The sequence below is a fragment of the Asparagus officinalis genome, chromosome 9 (assembly GCF_001876935.1).
Source record: "Asparagus officinalis chromosome 9, Aspof.V1, whole genome shotgun sequence".
Taxonomy (NCBI): Eukaryota; Viridiplantae; Streptophyta; class Magnoliopsida; order Asparagales; family Asparagaceae; genus Asparagus; species Asparagus officinalis.
The window spans coordinates 18975476-18998110 of NC_033802.1; the positions used below are offsets into that span (position 1 = coordinate 18975476).

General features: G+C 36.2%; 2 protein-coding genes across 3 annotated transcripts; one reads left to right on the forward strand and one right to left on the reverse strand.

The window, feature by feature from the left end:
- Positions 1617–18986, forward strand: LOC109824444 (chromatin assembly factor 1 subunit FAS2 homolog). Of its 2 annotated transcripts, none has more exons than XM_020391042.1 (12): positions 1617–1887; positions 3008–3119; positions 3914–3940; positions 4433–4505; positions 4583–4686; positions 4767–4984; positions 5055–5157; positions 15743–15815; positions 16346–16434; positions 16515–16656; positions 16813–16913; positions 18512–18986. In XM_020391042.1, exons 1-12 carry the CDS (start codon positions 1774–1776, stop codon positions 18736–18738), a joined length of 1383 nt encoding a protein of 460 aa, XP_020246631.1. In that variant the 5' UTR covers positions 1617–1773; the 3' UTR covers positions 18739–18986. The 2 variants fall into 2 exon arrangements, with proteins under 2 accessions (XP_020246631.1, XP_020246632.1); XM_020391043.1 differs by having other exon boundaries at positions 1618–1887; positions 16518–16656.
- LOC109824326 (proline-rich receptor-like protein kinase PERK1) lies at positions 20096–20805 on the reverse strand. Its single transcript, XM_020390900.1, has one exon. The coding sequence runs from the start codon at positions 20773–20775 to the stop codon at positions 20236–20238; it is 540 nt and encodes a 179-aa protein (XP_020246489.1). The 5' UTR covers positions 20776–20805; the 3' UTR covers positions 20096–20235.

Genomic DNA, 22635 nt, shown 5'->3' on the forward strand with positions numbered 1-22635 from the left:
CTTTCTCCTTTTCACTCTCACACTTCATGCTCTTTTAGTGTGAAACAAATTAGAATTTAGCTTTTCCACGTGCTCTCTCTCCTTTCCTCACATCAATTTCAAATAAGGGGTTGTTTGTTTGCCTAAAAAAAGAGGGAAATCAAAGAATAGGAAATCTATTTCTAAGAAAAATTATTTTAAAATTAATTGGTTGGCTAAAAAAAGAAGGAAATCAAAGAATGGGATATGAGTTGTCACATTATTATTGGATGATGTGAGTGATTTTTTAAGAAAATTTGTTTTAAGGTTGTTTGGTTGACTAAAAAAATAAGAAAATAAATTATAAGAAACATATTCCCTGTAATAGGTTCTTTTCTTGTGTTTGGTTCATTCATAAAGAAAATAGATAAGATGAGATGAGTTGTCATTATATTATTGGATGATGTGACCCACACTTAAGGAAATCGATTTCCTAGTTTTTTGGAGGAAATAGGTGGAAATAAAATGTTAATGAGATGAGATGAGTTGTCACCGTATTATTGGATGATGTGAGTGATTTTTAAAATGACATGTGATGTAGATGAGATGGGATGAATGATGCGACCCATTTCTTGTGTTTGGTTTATTTTTATGGCCCGTTTGGTTATTTCCTAAAAAACCAAAAAATAGAAATAAAAACCAAGAAATCTCAAAAAGTATAATTTCACACATTTTCATCCCTAAAACTCACCCACAATATCTAATAAAATATTATTTTTATCCAACAACTCATCCACCACATCTAATAAAATATTATTTTCATCTAACAACTCATCCATCACATCCACCACATCTAGTAAAATATTATTTTCATCCACAACATCACTCAACTCAACTCATCTCATATTTAAAAATCACTCACATCATCCAATAAGATTGTGACAACTCATCTCATCTCATTAATATTTTATTTCTTTGTTTTCCTTCCAAAAAGCTAGGAAAATAATTTCCTTAAGTGTGAGTCACATCATCCAATAATATAATGACAACTCATCTCATCTCATCTATTTTCTTATTTTTAAGAAATAACCAAACAAAAGAAAACAACCTATTACAAGAAATATGTTTCTTATAATTCATTTTCTTATTTTTTCCGCCAACCAAACAATATCAAAACAAGTTTTCTTAAAAAATTACTCACATCATCCTATAATAAGGTAACAACTCATCTCATCTCATCTCCATTTCTTTGATTTCCTTCTTTTTTTAGCCAATCAAACAATCCCAAAACCTATTTTTCTTAGAAATATGTTTCATTTTCTTTGATTTCCCTCTTTTTTTAGGCAAACAAACAGCCCCTTAGAAGATGATAAGGGATGAGTTGTGGGATGAAAATAATATTTTATTGGATGTTGTGGTGAGTTTTAGGGATGAAAATGGATGAAAATAATATTTTATTGATTTCTATGTACACTTTTTCTTTTCTTGATTTTTAGGAAACCAACCAAACAACGCCTAAATGATGAACTTGATTTTCTAAGAAATGCATGCTGCTTTTCCATTTATTTTTTTAGGAAATGAACCAAACAGCCCTAACAAAAATCCTTTGTTTGCATACATATTTTTCGGCACGCGCATCTCACATGCCTAAAGCTCGTTAAGTCCTTCCTCATTCCTCTCAGTTTCCCGCCATCAAAACCTTCACTTTCCCCCCAAAAATTACCCAAAACCCTAATCTCCTCTCTCCCACTAACGCGAATCTTCACAGGAGCAATCAAACAAAGAGGGGGAAACAACCGGAATTTCTACCGTAGGATGAAGGGAGGAACAGTCCAGATTAATTGGCACGATTGCCAGCCCGTCCTAACCCTAGATTTCCACTCCCCAACTGGACTTCTAGCCACCGGCGGCAACGATCATGACATCAAGGTATCAATCATTTCAAATCATTTCAAATTTCATGTTTTGCCCTTAAAAGATTGGATCTTTGTTGCTTTTAGTGGATGGGTTCTCGAAATGATTGGATCTCCCGTGATTTTATCTTTAATTGGTTGTAAAATGATAGGATTTGGACTATATTTGAGATCAATTTTATATGGGTATTATGTTTTCTGTTATAATTTCATCACAGGAAATATTGTCTGAGGTTAAAATAAATAATTCTCCAATCTCTCAGTGGTTTGGCTCTGGAAAGAAGAATTACCCAATTTTTGTGTAGAAATTAGACTGGTTAGTGTTACTTCTGGATAATTAGCTTGTTCATTGATTTAATCAGTTGGATTTTGATCAGTTCAAATACTTGGGTTTCTGTATAAATTGGTAATATACTCAGTTAATGAGCAGAAAATGAATTTGATTGCTATTTCCAACTGATAACCAGCTCACATCTGCAGCAGAAAATCATGGAATTCTCTGCTTCCTACTTACAAAAGGAGTCCCTCGGGAACATTTTTTGTACCTACCTCTGACTTTACGATAACAAGTCAGAACCATAGAAAGCTCGCAAGTTATAGTATATACATTGCATTACTATTATTATTGTTATTTTGTACAACAGCTGTAGGTTCATTATGTGTTTCTGTCATGATTGCTGAATTATAAGCTTTTGGCAGCAAGATAGCAGTCAGATGTATGCAGTCTTTTTCTACTTTGGAGTTCTTACTATATGTTCAGATGATTATTAAGAAACTAATGAACAAACTATTTTAGGTTTTGGTTTATTTTGGGTGTTAGCAACACAGTGGAAACGTAACCACAAATCCACAGAAGAAGGAACGAAAAACAGATAAAACAGCCACAGAAACATAGAGATTTAAAGAGTTTTGGCGATCAGTGCCACCTTTGACCGCAGAATATAACCAGTCATAATTCCAGTAATAATCAAAGAAGATTACAATCAATCTATCAAATCGTAATCTCATCTCCCAACCATCTCTAGCTTTCTCTCTTTTGAATATGACTACTGTTTCTTTCATCATTTTGTTAAATATTTCTCATGGCTTACATCTCAATGAATATTTCTCATGGCTTATATTCCACTGTATTACAGTTGTGGGTGATAACTTCAGGTGAATCACAAAAGAAACTTCCAGCAGCTTCCTACCAAAGCAGTCTGGTGTACCACAGTTCTGCTGTAAATGTCTTGCGATTCTCTCCTTCTGGTAAGAAGATTTTAACCCTTTTAATCTTATTTTCGATGTTTTTAAGACTTAGCCAAACCAAACCTTATTATAGATCTACAAATAATATTAAATAAATCATGCTGGTTCTTTGTATATATAAAAAAAGCCTAGTACTTATAGGCCTACGGTAGTTTACAAATATGTAAATGTTCATGGCGTTCTTTCATAATTTGGCCCTATAATTATGTACAACATGTTGATAGGATGTACTGCCAACAATTTGCTTCTGGGTGTGCATAATTGTCATATCTTATATTTATAATGAACGGTTATAGTAACTAGAGTTTGTGATTTTGAACGCTGCGATCCATCACTGACGTTTAAATTTTATTCTCTCATCTATTGGTGCTTTTAGATTGAATGGCCTTTTTTGATTCAGTGATATTAAGAATTTATTCGTCATTGTGGTAATATTTTTTCTTAATATTGCTAGACTGATGTCACTACCGTATGGTGGTGCAATAGTCTTTAGCAAGGATTCAATTTCATTTTCCATTCCCTTGAGTGCATGTAAAGTAAATGGTCTTTTTTTTGTGTAACAATTGGAATTGTAGCTAGCTTTTCAATTGTGGTAATGTCATGTTTTCTTAGATATTGTTGAGCACAACATGAGCTGTATGTTGGAGCTGTAGTGTCTAGAGAAACTCATACATCATTGCCACTGCACTTCATTAGCTACCTATCTTTAACTCATTTCCATTACTAGTTCTGAAGTCTACTTTTATGTATTGTTTGCTTCTTTCTTGAGTAACTCTTGTTAAACTTTTTTGTAGGGGAACTTCTTGCATCTGGTGCTGATGGTATGCCTTTTCTTCCCTTTTATACTCCTTATTTATCATGTTGTTATCTAGGGCTTAGGCCATATCCCTCTCTCATCCCTGATTTCTTTGAAAGGACTTAGCACATTTCACCTACTCAGAGGATAGACATCTGGATGACAGCCAATCATATGAACATCAATTTGTTCATGGAATCTTGAGATCCATAGCTGAACCCATTCTATTGGGAATCAGCTTAAGATGAGTGATAATATGTTGATGCTTTTCAGTTTGTTCAGTTGATCGATCGCCATCATCATTATGTTGATGTTTATTTTCTTAGCAGAGGTTTCCTTCTTTGTCATCTTTTTTTTTTCCCAATTCTAAATTTCTAGTAGAAGTTGTAGCAATTGAATCTGATGAGGATCCTGTCTGGCGAAATTTCCCCTAAAGCCATTAGCCAAATTTGACTTTCTATCTTGTTTTGTTGTTTTTTTTACAATGCACCATGATAGTAACATTTCTAAATTTCAGGAGGTGAACTAGTCTTATGGAAATTTCATGTCACAGATGATGCCAAAAGTTGGAAATTTCTGAAAACATTTATGTAAGTTTTTCAACTGCCATGAATTGTATTCTGTATGGACTGTTGTTGTAATTTGCTTATATCAATTTTTCTGTCAGATTTCACCGCAAGGATGTTCTTGATCTTCAGTGGTCTGCTGATGGTGCATATCTTATTTCTGGTTCAGTTGATAATTCTTGTATAATTTGGGATGTTAATAAAGGTATTTAAACTGTTAATGCTTTTAGGTTTGTTAAACTGAATGTTGCAGCTAATTATACTGTCTTTTTTGTGATGCTTTAGGTTCAGTCCATCAGATTCTCGATGCTCATCTACATTATGTTCAAGGTGTTACTTGGGATCCTTTGGGTCACTATGTTGCTTCCCTTAGTTCCGATAGAACATGCCGAGTCTATGCAAACAAACCTCAGCCTAGGCATAAGGGCCATGAGAAAATTAATTATGTTTGTCAACATGTACTTACAAAAGCAGAGCTGCTGCAAACACTTGACAATCCCAAGGTTGTGCAGACTTTTATGTAACTTTTCTCATCAAGAATTAGAGGACTAATTTTTTTCCTTTCTTTTTCAGCCTTCATCAGCTAAAACACATTTATTTCATGATGAAACTCTGCCATCCTTCTTTCGGAGATTGCAATGGTCACCAGATGGATCATTTTTACTAGTGCCTGCAGGTAATATATATCTGTTGATATGTTTTGGCAATACTAATTCCTCATACCACAGTTATAAATTTTCCACATTTCTCTAAAATAGTGTCTGTGTTATTCAGACCACCACAACAACTTTATGGTGCTAGGCTATATACAAGTCTTTCTTTGGGAAGATGTCATATTATTTGTTGGCTTTAATGAACGTGGCCAAATTCAATGTATTAGTTAAATATAATATCTTTTCGTTTAAGACTTTCCCTTATTATATATTTCATTTTCTAGTTAGAGTTTTTAATTTACAACTTTTCCAAGGTGTATAAGTATGGAGTTTTGCATGTTCTTCACAATCATTGATAATATAGAAGAATTCCTCTCTTTTTTTGATTTAAACATGGTATCGGAGCAAGTCTTTGCATTCTTGAAACCTTTATGTCCTTTATTCTCGGGGCTAAAAGGGGTTTGCTGCAAACATCATCTTTGTGCTTCCCCTTGGCGGCTTCAACGTCACTAATCTTGGCGGCTTCAACGCCACTAATCTTGGCGGCTTCAACCTCAATTCGGCATTAACGACCACTACCCACTCGCCGCTATCATCAATTTTGTTTTGATCTTACTCCATGTTGGTCTACGTCAATTGACCCCTCTTGTTTGTCACCATATCCCTGTCCTTCAAAATCTCGGTTTTTGGCGAATTTGTATTCCTGTTGGGCCTCCTAAGATTTCAGTATTCTCTTGAATAACATTGACTTTGTACTGTTGCATATCTCATTCTTTATCCCATTTGAAAAGCTTCTTTTTCTCGATGTCACTTTGCGGAACCTCTTTTACTCGTTGCTCACAAAGTATTTTTTATCTTGACATCACTTGCGAAGCTTCCTTTTATTGGTGTTATTCTCATATCTAAGGTTTTGTTGATATCACTGAGTTCGTTTCAGTCTCACTTTTATATTGATATGACCAAGATACCACAAGAGGCATATTATTCCACTCTTTTTGACACAAGCTGGGCTTTGCTAATCTTTACGCTCCAGCTTTTAATAAACATGACCAGATTTGACGTATTAGGTGAAATATAACATCTTTTTTGCTTAGGATTTTTCTTTATTATATGTTGCATTTTCTTATTAAAGTTTTCCTATTGGAACTTTTGAAGGTGTACAAGTATGGAATACCACCTCTTCTTCATAATCAATGATAATATAAAAATTTCTTCTCTTTCTTTTATTCAATAATTTATTAAAATAATCTTTACTGCTGTTTTTAAAATTTCATTAATGGTTTCTTCATTCCGAGTTCCATTACATTAGGCGTCCGTTTGAATCTTTCTCCCCTTCATTCAGTGATCGAAATCAAAGAAAAAGAACAGATTTTGAGGGGCTCCGGTAATGGGTAAGGGTTTGATTTTGTTTATGTGTTGCATTTTTCTCAAGGAGATTACTCCTCTTTATATAGGAGCCAAAACCCATTATCTCCACCCCCTCATAACCGCTCCTGAGAGATATTCTCTCAACAAACCCAATTTTTCTCCACGTTCTTCTCAAACGAACGTTGATTTGGTCATCTTAGACCAGGTCAAGCTAACATCTCCCACTTGACCAAATCAACCAAGTGATATGCCTCCCACTATCCGTGAGATCAGATGTTTCTGCTTACCATTACTCCCACTATCCGTAGAGAGTAACTCTTATTTCATTATTCATGAAATTTTACTTGGACTTATTTATTCCTAAGTCCCATCAAACTTACATGTTTGATAAAAGATTCCGTTGGTATTCCTTTTGTCAAAGGATCATCAATCATATCTGTAGTAGGGATATAAGTCACTTTGACTTCTCCCTTTTTTACAATATCTCGAATATAGTGATACTGGATCTCAATATATTTTCCTTTGGAGCTATTCACACCACTATTGATTAAGCTAATTGCTGCTTGATTATCATAATAAATATCAATATGTCCTTCTAACAAATTGAGATCAAGATCAATCAAAAACCGTCTTATCCAGACAGCATGTGTAGTAGCCATACTACAAGTTATATATTCAGCTTCTTGCGTATATCTAGCAACACACCCTTGTTTCTTGCTGTTCCAAGAAACAGCTCCTCCAAAGATAAATAAGTGTCCCGAAGTGGACTTTCCATCATCTTTATCACCTCCGAAATCAGCATCGGAATAACCGAGGAGTTCAAGCGAATCAGCTTGATAAACTAATCTATGAGTCAATGTACATCTGATATACTTCATAATCCTTTTAAAAACTAATCTATGAGTCAATGTACATCTGATATACTTCATAATCCTTTTAACAGCTTCCCAATGTGCTGATCCTGGATTACTTTGATATCTACTGACTAGACTCACAGCATAAGCTATATCAGGTCTAGTGCACAACATTGCATACATCAAGTTTTCAATTGTTTGAGCATAAGGAACATCTAATGGTTTCTGCCCCTCTCCAGAGCTTTGCTCTTTACATAATCTCTTTCCCATAACCAACGGAGTTGGTGTCGGATTGGAATTTTCCATTCCAAACCTTTTAAGAAATGATCTTAAATATTTTTCTTGGTTTAAACTTAGCATTCTAGGCTTTCTATCTCGAATTTTTTGAATTCCAAGAATATATGATGCATTTCCCATGTCTTTCATCTCAAACTTCTCGCTGAGATCTGCCTTGGTTTTATTCAACATTTCTATGTCATTTTCAGCGAGCAATATATCATCCACATATAATAATAATATAGTAAACTTGCTCCCACTTTTCAAGACATATACACAATTATCTAATTTATTTTGAATAAAACCAAGTTTAGTAACTGCATCATGAAATTTGAGATACCATTGTCTAGAAGACTGTTTTAAACCATATAGAGATTTCATTAATTTATAAACTTTATGTTCTTGTTCTTTCACCTGAAAACCTTCAGGTTGTTGCATATATATTGCTTTCTTCAACTCTCCGTTAAGAAATGCAGTTTTAACATCTATTTGGAATAACTCCAAATTAAAATATGCAACAATAGTCAAAATAATTCTAATGGATGTAAATTTAGCTACAGGAGAATACGTCTCCTGAAAATCTATTTTTGCCTTCTGGTTATAACCTTTGGCAACTAACCGTGCTTTGAATTTATCAATAGATCCATCAACACGATATTTCTTTTTGAGCACCCATTTGCATCCTATGGTTTTTCTATTTTCTGGTAGATCACATAACTCTCATACCTTATTCTTTTCTATGGAATCAAGTTCTTCTCTCATAGATTCTAGCCATAAAGCTGATTCATGCGATTTCATCACATCAGAAAAGGTTAAGGGATCTTGTTCTTCTACATTTGTATCTATCGAGAAACAGGATGACTCACATGAATACAAATAGTAATCATCAATCCATGAAGGTTGTGTTCTTGGCCTTTTGTTGCCTACAACCAGTTGATTAGGTACATTATTTTTCATAGGTATTTCATCATTTTTAAGGTTAGGTTCATTCATAATATCAGAGTCATTAGTGGGAGCAATACTGTAATAATCATCATCTATTACAGTTAGAGGTTCTGTTTCCTCTTGAACTTGTTCCTCTTCCTTTAGATTCTCTAGAAATGTAGCATCTCTGCTTTCAATGACTCCTTTTTCTTTATTATAGAACTTATAACCTTTTGACTTTTCTGAATACCCTATGAATCTACACTTTATTGTTTTAAAATCCAACTTATCTCTAAGTTGACATGGAATGAGAACATGGGCTATAGATCCCCACTTCCTGAGATGACTCAAATTAGGTTTCCTCCCATTCCATAATTCATAAGGTGTAGATACAACTGATTTGGTGGGAATTCTATTTAAAATATAGTTTGCAGTTAACAATGCTTCTCCCCAAAAGTTTTTAGAGAGACCAGAATGAGACAACATGCATCTAACTACATTTAATAATGTTCTGTTTTTTCTTTCAGCAACACCATTCTGTTATGGCGTATACGGCATTGTTGTATGTCTTTTAATTCCATGCTGAATACAATAACTTTCAAATTCTTTAGAATTATATTCTCCACCTCTATCAGTTCTCAAAATTTTGATTTTCAATCCAAGTTGGTTTTCAACTTCTGTCTTATATCTCTTAAAGCACTCAAAAGCTTCTAATTTTCTGGATATAAGATAGACGTGTGCAAACTTGGAATAATCATCTATAAAAGTAATAAAATATTCTTTATTACTATGAGTTTTGACACTTAGGGGACCACAAATATCCGAGTGTATCGACCCTAGAAGTTCATTGGCTCTGTGTCCGCCAATAAAAGGTTTTTTAGTCATTTTACCAGTTAAACAATGTTCACATAGTGGCAATTGAACATTAGATAGTACAGGAAGCAAGTTCATTCTGATAATTTTTTTCATTTTTGAAATACTGGCATGTCCTAGTCTAGAATGCCACAATTCAGATTCGGAAATATAACAAGACAAGTAGTTCAAATTCGAAATTTTATTATCAGAATTATTACAAACTACTGGAAGAATGCATAATTCATGCTCGGGCACATATTTACCCATAGCATACACTTTATTATTCTTGCCTATAGAAACCCTGTTATTATAGAACCTCACTTCCAGTCCTTTCTTCATCAAGCTGGGAACAAAGATCAGATTGCGTCTAATTCCTGGCGTATAGAACACATCTTTGAGGACAAGAATGCTGTCCCCAAGATCCAATCTATACGAACCAATACCTTCTACATCGAGATAGGTATTATTTCCCATATAGATTCTCTGTTCTCCCTTCTTCAGCTCGGTGAATTCTACGACTCTATTCTTGTCCTTTGCGATATGCCTAGTCGCACCGGAGTCGATCCACCAACCACTGATATCCGTCATCACAGCATTACATTCCGTCACACCGACGAATTCTCTTTTGCTAGTACCCCCTTGTTCTGGATGCTTATAGCCTCCTTTATTCTCCTGCTTTTCACCTTGTGGGTAATTGGGTTTGAAATGCCCGAACTTTCCACAATTGTAGCAGGCTCCGCGGGATACTTTCTTTCTCTTGAACTGCTGCGATTTCGGTCCTCGTGGTTGTGATTTACTAGAACCAGAGTTTTTATAGCTTCCAGCATTATGCCTCTGGCGGACATAATTCAGCTCTTGCTGCACCATATTCAGTTCTGGTTCCTTCCTACTGGCTATTAAGTCCTGTTCTATCGCTAGGTGCATAGGAAGATCAGTGACAGACTTAATGGCATGATTCATTCTTAATGTGTTCTATCGCTAGGTGCATAGGAAGATCAGTGACAGACTTAATGGCATGATTCATTCTTAATGTGGTGACAGCCACAGCAAGTGAAGGGGGAAGACTATTTAAAATGGTTGCCACTTGCATTCTTTTCGGAATTTCGGTCCCAGCAGTGGATAAGTCCTTAGCCATAACAATCATTTTATTTATATGCTCTACGACATTGTCTCCCTCTTGCATACGACAAGAATTATACTTATGCAAGAAAAGTTGAATGTTAACTTCAGAAGCAGTGTCGTATTTTTCTTTTATTGCATTCCACATGTCCATGGAAGTCTTATAAGTTTTAAAAACTTTGATTAAGTTATCTTTCATGAACATGAGCATAAGACTTTTCGCCTTTTTATCTTTCGACTTTCACTGTTCAAACCCTTTCTTTTCTGTAGACGTACATACATAGTTCATCACAATATGATTTTTACATCACATAGTATTCACACATATACTTTAAACAAAAAAATGGTTGTCACAAAAAAAAATTTCAAAATTTTGTGATATACGCATATATCGTCCTCACTCATACTAGGAAATCCTTAGCGGACTCTACACATGAATCCTAAGAAATTATATCATTAATATTGTCATGAATAAGAGCATACCCTATTTTTCTATGCCACATATCATAATTACTGTCATTAAATTTGTTAATTTTTCCTAGTTCTGATAGAACGAGTTTACTAACCATTCGGTAGAGCTAAAACTGATTATTCCGAGTTGATGAAAGAGACTCCAATTTGTGCGAGATTATCACTCAGCGGAGTTGATTGGATCAGCACTTGTCGAAGTTTTGTCGTCGTTTCTGACCGGATTTGGAGATGATCTGATGCTATTGTTGGATTCCACTAGATCAAGACAACTATAACTGGCTGGTTTTTTTTTTAAAAATGGAAAAAGGCTGACTTTAACAAGTGAGAATGGTTTGTTGAGGTGAACGTGGGCCTGATGACTGGCCTGACTTTGATTAAATGAATAAAGATGGAAAGGTTTGGCTTTGATTCAAAAAAAATGGGCTTTGCTGGTTGTGGGGTATTGGGCCTGACTTTGATTTAAAACAGATGGGCTTGGCTTTGATTTCAAAGAGAAACAGAAGTTGAAGAGTTGGTCTTCGGTTAAGTGATTGCATCTGATTTAGCTAGGGTTTTTTAACCTCAAAGAGCAAGAGGCGGCTGACTTCTCTATTCTTCTCCAAAAAAAAAAATCTCGATCTCGAGGCCTCCGATCTCCTTCAGTCGTCGACGTCACAGCAGCCTCCTCGTCGTCGTGGTTGTTGATTGCAGAGTCTTCGAAGTCGATGGAGGCGCAGTCGTTGCTGTCGATCGAAGCAACAAGAGTCGTCGAGTTGTCGTCGTCGATCGATCGTCGCAGCAGAGTAGTCGAGGTGGCCGATTGACGCAGAGCTCGAAGTGGGGCGGCGATGAGATCAACCTGGCTCTGATACCAGTGATCGAAATCAAAGAAGAAGAACAGATTTTGAGGGGCTCCGGTAATGGGTAAGGGTTTGATTTTGTTTATGTGTTGCATTTTTCTCATACACATGAATCCTAAGAAACTCTAACCTAGCTCCACGACTCGACACAGGATGATCCTAAGGATACTGGGACTAGAGCTCTGATACTAACTGTGACGCCCCTGGGTTCACACAAGGCTGCAGTCCGAGGTGAAACCAGAAATATCAAACCTGCCATGCACCACACCGTGCAATAACATGTTTCACCATCACAATTTCTATCTCTGTAGTGGAATCAACAACAGGTGTAGTACAAAGCAAGTAAAAGGTTATACAAGAATCAACTGATGAAATAATAGAGATCAAATTAATATTTCACCATCTAATATGTTGGAGTACAAATAAATGTCTGAAATAGATAAACTGGAGTTTCTCATCAAGTCTCAAATACAAAATGTCTGACAAGAGAAAATAAGGCACACAGCCTTTACAACTTCTAGAATAAAACTCTCAAATGTCTAAACAGAAGTCTACAGTGGAGCTCAAGGAAAATATAACTAAAATAGATGGCTGAAGCTAAAGTGCATCGCCGTCAACCTGCGACTCTCCGGGCTCCTGGCTCGTTACCTGAAAGGGGGAGGGACAACGAGCGTCAAAGCGCTAGCGAGCAACATCACAACCAACCCCAAGGGATAGGGCTCGTTGTATATAAAAATACAGATAATATATAATAATACAAATCATCTACACAAACATTTATGGGTTTTAGTACTTAGAGAAATACAACACGAGCATAGGTACGTCGAGCGAAATAATCCAAACAAGGAAACCCTCATGTATATACCTTGTATCTCAAATTGTAGATCCCTAAATATTAAACCCGAGGTTGGTCATAAGAAATAAATAAAGAAAAGAATACATACCCATCTCTACCAATAAAGTGCAAACATGTCAAAACTACAATAGAGTAAGGGTTTGATTTTGTTTATGTGTTGCATTTTTCTCAAGGAGATTACTCCTCTTTATATAGGAGCCAGAACCCATTATCTCCACCCCCTCATAACCGCTCCTGAGAGAATTTCTCTCAACAAACCCAATTTTTCTCCACGTTCTTCTCAAACGGCTCCTGAGAGAATTTCTCTCAACAAACCCAATTTTTCTCCACGTTCTTCTCAAACGAACGTTGATTTGGTCATCTTAGACCAATTTTTCTCCACGTTCTTCTCAAACGAACGTTGATTTGGTCATCTTAGACCAGGTCAAGCTAACAGTTGTGCTCCCCTTTGTTTTACTAGGCATATTATCTTTTTGTTTTGAGGTCTGGTAGGAGGGAGGGAGGGAGGGGAGGCGAGGGACAAATAGAAAAAATCATGTTAGGTGGTTTTGGAGGGGGAGGTGAAGGGAGGCGAGGTAAGGGCAGGGACAATGAAAAATGAATTAAAACTTAAGAGAGAATAACTCCTTCAAGTTGGGAGAAGACTAGAGAAGAAAATGAACTAAAAAAGTATTCACCTTCCCTTACTTCGCCTCCAACCAAACGTGAAGACTAAAAGGGGTGTCGATCCCTCCACCTCAATGCACCTCCTCCCCTCCCTTCTCAAATTCCCTACCAAACCAAGTCAAAAGATTGTAATGATAATTCAAAGTTGGCTTGTAAGATTTAGGAACCCAAGCCCTAGGTTTTAATTGTTAACATGAGAATTGCTCTTTTATATGATATATGGGAGCAGAGTACTTTCATATTCTATAGGATTAGTGGACTAAATATGGAAGATAGTACAATTTAGTACAACTGTACTACAACTTAACATCCTTTCATACGCACAGTAAATAAAAAATTGCGAGTTTTTATTGAAACAGAAACAGTCATGACCGAACAGAAGTAAATCAGATCTGATCAAATTAGACTGGTCAAATAGCAACATAATGGATCAGATCTGCTTTAGAATCTTGTAAGACAGATCTTGGAATTAATCTGTAGGAGTGGATTGGGCAGATCTTGGATTAGATCTGTAGAGGAAACAAATCTGAAAAATGTTGATCTAGATCGTAGAAAGAGCTGATAGGACAGATATTGGATTAGATTTGTAGAGAAATGGATATGATCCAACTGAGTAGAAAACCTGAAGTTTGGATTTGGACTGACCGTGAAGCAGTTACTAGATGTGGCTGTTTACACAGACAGGGCCTCAGATGAAAATTTGTGAACAAATCATGCAAATATTCCCTGGAAAACTTGTGGGAAATTAGACAAAAATCAGTCCATATATGGAAATCTAATTTTGAAAATCGCTAGCAGAAATTCCTTATTTATGGTATGCATTCCAGGCTGATTATGCAAGAATATTTCAACAATTCAACCTACCATTGCTAATAATCATTCCAATTATGTTGTGTTATCTCCCACTGTTACCCAACTTCAATCGGACCTTGTCTTTTCCATTGTTGTCTTCGATTTGTTTTCACCGTTCATCGTCGACCATCATTCGTCAACAAACTCTTTGAAACTTGGCAGTAATTTTATCCTTGACTGCTTTGTTGTCTTGTCAGCAATATGTATTCAAACTTAATTCTTGACAAGTCAACTAATGCCCTGCACCATAAATAAACCATTACTCTTCATAAAATCTCGCAATGTCCAATTTTGCTGTAATTTAAGATTGTTCAATATAGACTTATGAAGCATTGTAACAATACCCTCTCTGCGTTAACCTAAAGTACACATGGGGATATAGGATTATTATTACTGTGATTGCTCATTAGTAATTGAAAGAGAATTCTGGAGATTTACTTTGATACATCAAATCACGGCAGTGATTTCCACCACTTGTTTTCTAAATTTGATATATACACAAGTTTTCATCTGTTTTTCATGTGAATTTATTTCTTGTGCAGCCTTCCAACAAGTGCCACAGTCCTTTTTCTCCTTTCCTGATTTGTGTAAGCGGCTACATCCAATTAGTGCTTCAACTTGATCTGAATTCAGACTTCTGGTTCTGTAACTCAGCCAGATTAGATCCATTTCTTCTACCATTCGTGATTGTCCTTTCTATTTCTTCTATAGATCCTATCCAACATCTGTCCTATCCATTTTTTCTACAATCTAGTTCAAGAGCTGTCTGATTTGTTTCTTTTACGTAGGTAATCCAAAATGTGACCCATCAGCTCCTTCTACAGATCAATGATGAGATCTGTTTGGTACGATACTACTCCAAATGCGTTGCATTTTGCTGAAGTCTGACCAATCTGATTTGGTCAGATCCGAATATCCGATCCACTTCTATTCGGTCATGGCGATTTCTGTTTCAATACAAGCTCACAGTTTTTGAAGAAACCGTGAGTTTGAGATGTTAAAGATTGTACTACATTATACTACCTTCCATATGTAGTCCACACATCCTATGTATAGGATATTACTCTTGTTATCCTATATCAAATAAACGAGCAATCTCATATATTGACAGGATTGTATCAGCAAAATCATATTATGCTACTGAGACAACATGAAGGGAATTTTTAACTTATTTTTCTTTTTTACCTTTTGTTCGATGGATGCTGTAATCCTATTGAATTTTACTACTGTTATGAATTATTAACCATTAACTTCTCAGCAATAATGAAAAGAGTGTATTATTGGAGATGTCAGAAGATCAGGACACATCTTCGGTCAATTGACTGTTTCAGTCCTAACAATTAAAAATCTGAGATGTACTGAATGTGGAATGCCCTTACCAGTCAATACGACAATGTGTTTTGTTAAAAGCATGTGCATTATGAAACACCTTTAGTTATTTCATGCTCTTGCATCTTCTTTCTATATACAATTGTACATTGTCTTTAACGGGCCTAAATTTCTAAATTTTATTGCTCAACTTTTTCAGGTATGCAGAAATATTCCTCTTCATCTGACACTGTGAATACAGCATATATTATTTCAAGGAAAGATCTATCCAGGTATGATATCTATTTGTAATGTCTGTATTGTGCGTTTTCTTCTTGGTTGAGTATGACAAACTTAAGTGATTTAGGAAATATCTTGAATAAGACTTGAATAATTTTAAATTTTACCACTCATAATAAGTCATATAACTTCCAGCGGGTTATTCTAAATTTTATCCTCATTAATGCAGCTTTGTTAATTGTTCTGTCTATGAACTCTGTAACTAGTGGGCTGTCTGTCTACTACAATTTGGTAGTCTGATTGGACTAGTTTAGCTCTGAATTATCTTGTGATAAGGTTTAGTCTTATGTTTCAAATTCTGTAGCACTCAATGTTTGGCATGTTATCCGAATTCTTTATTGCTGTAAACATGTAATTTCATTTCTCAAAGGACATCCACAAATACAAGCTTATGGAGAAAGTCACTTGTTTATTCATGTAGCATCTTTAAATTGTGTTTGTTCAATAGTGAATGTTAAAACGCAACACTTTAATGAACCTTATAGTATGATTTCTTAATTGATGCTTTCCCTCCATTTCTTAGGCCTGCAGTGCTCCTGCCTGGGGCAAACAAACCCACTGTTGCTGTACGCTTCTGTCCCATTCTATTTTGTCTACGAGGATCTAATTCTGGTAAAGTAAACATACTTATAACTTACGTTCATTCATCCAGATTTATACTATGGAGATTGAACTCTGTATTTAACCTTTAGCAGCTGGTTCCTTTAAACTTCCATATAGAGTTGTTTTTGCTGTGGCAACCTTGGACTCCCTATACATATATGACACGGAGAGTCTTGTCCCCATAGCCATATTTGCTGGACTTCATTATGCAGCTGTTACAGATATTGCATGGTAAGTACTTTTGGAACAAATTATATCTTGGTATATTTTCTGCATTCCTTTTTTTGGATCGTGATGTGTCTTATGTTTCTTCAACTTAATGAATGGTTTTAGATACTTATCAAGAATATGTTGTTTAACCAAGTTTTTATTATTTCATTTTGCCAGGTCACCAAATGCTAAGTACCTTGCTTTGTCCTCACGTGATGGGTATTGCACTCTCATAGAGTTTGAAAACGATGAACTAGGCCTGCCTTTTTCAAGCCTAGGTATGCTAAATTTTATGTAGTCTTTGTTGTTTTATTTATGATTTTTCCAACTATTAGAACTAGAATTCACCTATAAATTTGTTCATACTTGTATTCGAAGAGATACCTAGATTGTTGAAGTTTGCCTCCATTGCTTTTATTGTAAAAGGCAAAACGTTTATTAGATTGAGTACTTTTACCTTGTACCTACATGCTATATAACAATTTTAGATGCAGTTTTGGAATGAATAATCAAGTAGATGAATTGCTTTATAGCCTGATATAATTGATATGTCTTTACACGATGCTTTACTTGAGTGTAATAGATGCTGATATCATTATTACTTGATAATTTAAGATGTCGGCTGTCTAGCCTCAAGTACGTCAAAGAACTTGGTGCATGGTGGTTTCCTATTTAATGCACAAGTTTGTTGTCATTTTGTAACAAATTTAGTCGTGTACTCGTATATCCATGACTTCCGAAGCCACAAAGACATTGCGATGCTTACATCTTCAATGATTTAATGTGTTACCGTAGTTTCATTTAATGTAATCGTGTTTCTGGCCTTTTTAAGACTTAATAAACTAGAACAGAAGAGAAGACCATAACTCCACAAATTGTATTGTTCTTGTATTCCTACAAAATGACATTGATTGATATTAAAGTCGTAGAGAATCCTAGGAAAGTGATTCCCCTGTGAATTAAAATACTTTTCATCCTGATGTTTTCTCTTTCACTGATTTACACATTGTGCTTGAGTTACTTTGATTGACGTAGCAAAGATGTTTCCAAAAGTTGACTCAGAGAATATTAAAAGCTACATCAACCATACCTAATTACCCTAATAAGCAATAATTGTGCCAACTTTACATCCTGTTCTACATAGGTAATATTTTCCAGTGATGAAGACATTTAGACCCTGATTGTATTTTCAGGAGATAGAACTCCATGCACAAAGTCTTGTAGTACTATAATTATAGCATAGTTAGTGTTACTCATGAAGAGTAATTAAGATGTCTGCATACAATGATTCACTCACATGAGAAGGGACTATGACCTTCTTTCCCAATCATTGAGTTGATTAAAAAAAAATCATCTATCAGTAGCGACGTAGTCTGCTCAACTTATATTTTTATTTTTTCTTGGGTTCTCTTCCTAGATTTTCTGTTCTTTTGATGGGTGCAACAAGTCTCTTTATTCAACGTCCAAAATTTTTGTTCAATGTGCCACTAAATTTCATTGTCAGTGTTAAGAGTATAAAATTATAACATTCAATGTTCACCATAACTTTGGGGTCTTGGTGTAGTGATAGGGTCCTTTAAGATGGTAATAGAGTAATTCATGTTCAAATCTTACTAGCCACAAATTTCTGTCACTGATCTAAAAACAAAATGTACCGCCATGTGAGTCCAGGTTTCGGCCCATAGAAGGACACTCAATCTGTGGGCCATGCTAGAATACAGATTTAATGACCTCAATCCTCACTACAACTTCGGAGTTTTGGTGTGTCGGCAGAGTCCTTTAAGAGTCACCTTTATTGACCCTTTTTAAGATGTATCATGTCTTTGATTATTCCTCTCTCATGTTTCTTCTTGCTGTTGTTCCTTATTCCCTATAGCGCGTGAAGAAGCAAAGAGAACCACAGAAGGTATCACAAAGCCAACAAATATGAAGCCCGAGAGTGTAGACAATATGGAAATTGACAAAGTAGAAGCCCCCAAAACTGTTGAAAAAACAGATACTGAGGCTGGCAAAGCAGAGCAGGTAGTATCCGCTCCAACCCTGAAAGCTGATGCGAGTAAAGCTCCCAGGAAGAAGCGTATAACTCCTGTAGCCATTATTTAGATGTTTGATGAAGTGTGAGCCTCAGTACTGATGCTGAACTTTGGGTATATCACAATCAGTATAGAAGTTGCAATCTAATGGAAGTTGAATATCTGCGTTACTGTTTGCACTTACATTGCAGATTATTAGCTAAGAGGAAACGTAGATATCCTGTAATTAGTTAAAAGAGTGATGGATCAGAAACACATTCTAATGATGTAGTTTCATGAATATAGTTTCTTATTAAAATGTCAGTAATTTTTTTTTTCTTTCGCCGCTTTCACTTATTTATTCAGCATTGCATTATTTACTGGTCGTATATGTTATGTGTGACTCAAATACCGATCTTGACCCGGTACTTTGTTGGGCGTGGCAAGGCTGCTAATAATAGTTACTGTTTGAAGAAGTGTGAATTGATAAGATAAATACAACTCCTATTGTTGATAGGATAAGTAATTCATGTTTTTGGATAAGACAAAGTTGAACTATAATTCATTAGATTTCTTGGCCACCAAGAGTTCTTTAAATCGTTGATTACAACCGACTTGGAGTTGCAGCATATATATATATATATGTTCATAGAAGATCGAAACCTATTTGGTGGTTAGAACACCTGTGAGTTCGCCGGAAGCGCAACTCTTTGAAGCCGTGAGAAGTAAATCGGTTTTCGGTATGGCTCTCTTTTGTGTTCCTTCTGCTAAGAGGGATTGTATCTAGTCCACCAACTTAAGGTCGCAACATCATGTGAAAGATCAGATAGTTCTTTATTAAGGTTGCACACAATTAATCCATCTGACGACAACAGTAAAGTATTGAGACGGGCTCTGCAGGCTGAAGCAATAAATTCAAGAGGTTCTTGATTTGGCTTTGTATTTGGTTAGCTCTCTAGGTGTTAGAGACTGTTAGAGAGATTAAGTACTTTCAGGGTTGTGATTTGAGATTAAGTACTTTCAGGTGTTAGAGACTGTTAGAGAGATTAAGTACTTTCAGGGTTGTGATTTGAGATTGAGTGACAGAGAGATCTTTACATTGTATTCCTCACAATTTAGTAAATCTATTCTCCTTATTCGCTTGTGAACGTAGGCTAAAAGCCAAACCAGTATATTTTTGTGTTCATGTGTTCTCGATATTTTTTGTACTTTTGTGTGATTGATATTAGTTTATGGTGGAGATTTGTCATAATAGTATATGTTACACTATACAATAGATGAGTGAGAAAATAAACACTTCTGCTACAATAGAGGTGCAGTAATTGGATAATTGAAGCACCAAAGCGTCTTATACACCGTTGGAGTACAGGTGGAATAGTTACAACTCTATGGTGTAGGAACGCATATGCAAATAACCTAGTAACAATCAGGATCAAAGACATTGTAGATATCATCAAATAATTTTTTTTATTCCACTAAGTACAACACATGAATTAATTAACAGGCTCCAATCATGCATGCACCTAGTAGCATCGAACCAATGAATTAACAACATGACAGTGCATCTCAACACGCATATCCTCAATGATCAGTAAGTCGTAGACCAACTTGGCTGCGCTCCAACAGATTCACCATTCAAACCTCTTGGTTCTGCCACAACTCCAACTCCCAAACCTTTCTCTAGAGTCTGAACCTCATTCTTCTTCAGAATCCCTTGAATGTTGAAATCTTCATCGACAGTCATCGCCACAACTTGCTCTCCATGGGGTCCCGGTACCATAGTCTTGTGCACATGAACATGGTCTGTGACATTAACCACATCTTCCTCGTGGACCATCTTCTTCTTCTTCTTCTTCTTGTCGAGGAAGCAGAAGAGAGCGGCGGCGAGGAACGCGAGGAAGAAGAGCCCGCCGAGTGACGCAAACACGATGATTATGACGGTGTGGTGGGGTCCGGGTGGCGGTGGAGGCGCAATGTGGGGTGGCGGCGGGGCCATTTTGCGAGGTGGTGGAGGTGGGACCCACCTTGAAGGTGGTGGCAGCGATGGAATGGGAGGTGGAGGGAAGTGTATAGATGATGGTGGGGATGGTGGTGGTGGTGAGTAGTAGGGGTAGGCGAAGGTAGGCATTGCTATGAATAGATGGCTTATATATTGAGGAAGTGGATGACGAGGTGAGGAATTTGGTGACCGTGTGCTGGTATTTGTAGACTTGTAGTGAAATGAGTTGGTAGAGTTCATGCTGGTAGCTTGGCTCCTATGCCAAGGTTGGCCTGAGAGTTGCTTCCAAACTATAGATGGCTTAGGCTTAGGATGATATATGGTTCAATCGACTGGTTCTTTCAATTTGAATACACATACATATTTATATCATGCAGCCTTATTTGTAAAAGTTAATTGTGGGTAGACCCTCCATACTATCGCCCGGTTCCGAGTAGACCTTTTGTCGTTCTATTGTTGCATATAGGCCCCCTAGTGAGCAATTCTCTCGACTCTTTCATGCGGAAATGATCGCAGAATGATAATAATAAGTCTAACGGACGAAGTTAAATAAATGGAGCTCAAATTCAGATAAGTCCCTATGGTTTATCTTACATTTCTATGAAGCCCTCCATTTATTATTTCATTTTATTAAGCCTCAATGGTTTTTGTTTTCATTCTATATATTCGGCCCCCGACACTGCAAACATCACCAAAATCAAAATTCCACTGAAGGCAAACTTGGAATATTGCAAAAGTAGTCACATGCAACTCGTATGTATTATGTATGTATGTTTGTGTGAGGCGTGAAAGATTATGCTTGAATTGCTGTAGAGTTGGAGAAAGTAATCATGATTTTAATTTATGAAGCTTTTAGGAAAAATAATAAGGAAGTTGGGAAAATAAATAGCAAGTGAAAATTAGGGGTGGAAATGAACCGAATAATTAATAAACAGTTCGGTTATTATTAGTCCAGATATTCGGTCAAGTTCGATTCGATCATTCATTTAATACTAAACAAATAATTTTTAATATTCAGCTTATAAATGAATAGAATTTAATCAAAGTTACGTTCGATTTGGTTGATTATTAACTATTCGATAATTTTTTACATTTTAGTTCTATCAATTAAACTTATTGTAAATATTACCTATCAAAATTTTTATTTACAACTATTACCCCATATAAATACTTAAGTTGATGGAGTCATGGAATCTAGGGAACCTTCACTCAAGCTCCACCAATCTTCCCCTTGTCGGCAGATCTTCCCCTCGTCGGCAGATCAAGAGCTCTCAGTTAAGCTTCGGCCTCTTCCCTTTCGTCGGCAGACTCAAGCTCCACTCTCTTCCCTCTCGCCGACCAATCCTTCACACTCTCGCAGTCTCCCTCAGCCTTTGCTGATTTACCCCCTTGGCCTTGAGTTTCGACGGTCTCGATCTCTTCCCTCTTGATCCTTCCTCGAATCTTGACTCTTCATCTCCGAATCGGGTCTTCATCAGCACTTTAGTCATCTCGGCTTCACCATCAGGTTCTCCATCAGTCGCTACCTCCCCAAACCCGACGAAACTCCACTGGCTTCACCTCTACCTCCCCAACCAGCGACCCCTTCATCAAAATGTAAGTTGAGGCTTAAAGTTATAATTTTTTTTTAATTTTGATCAGAGATTGATTTATCCATTTCGAATAATTGACGAATCGATACCGAATATTAAACGAATAATGCAGGGAAAATCGCAGTTTGTTGTTAAATAAATATTCACGAATAATTATCGAACGCGAATAAATATTGTTGAATCGAATTTGAATGGTCATTTAGTATTCGACTCGAATATGATCATGAATTCGTATATGTAGAAATGGACCGAATCCGAATTCGAATAAGTGCTTGTTCGCTTCGATTCGATTGTTTACCACCCGTAGTGAAAATGGTGGGAATGACAATCCTTTTTCGCTTCAAGGAAAAAACAATTTGTATAAGGAAACAAAATACCCTTCGAGGGTTTCATAGAA

Coding starts and splice junctions, on each gene's coding strand:
- LOC109824444 (XM_020391042.1), top strand. CDS start 1,774: ATGAAGGGAGGAACAGTCCAGATTAATTGGCACGATTGCCAGCCCGTC. Junction 3,941..4,432: donor TCTTGCATCTGGTGCTGATG/GTATGCCTTTTC, acceptor TCTAAATTTCAG/GAGGTGAACTAGTCTTATGG. Junction 16,435..16,514: donor TCTACGAGGATCTAATTCTG/GTAAAGTAAACA, acceptor TTTAACCTTTAG/CAGCTGGTTCCTTTAAACTT.
- LOC109824326 (XM_020390900.1), bottom strand. CDS start 20,775: ATGCCTACCTTCGCCTACCCCTACTACTCACCACCACCACCATCCCCA.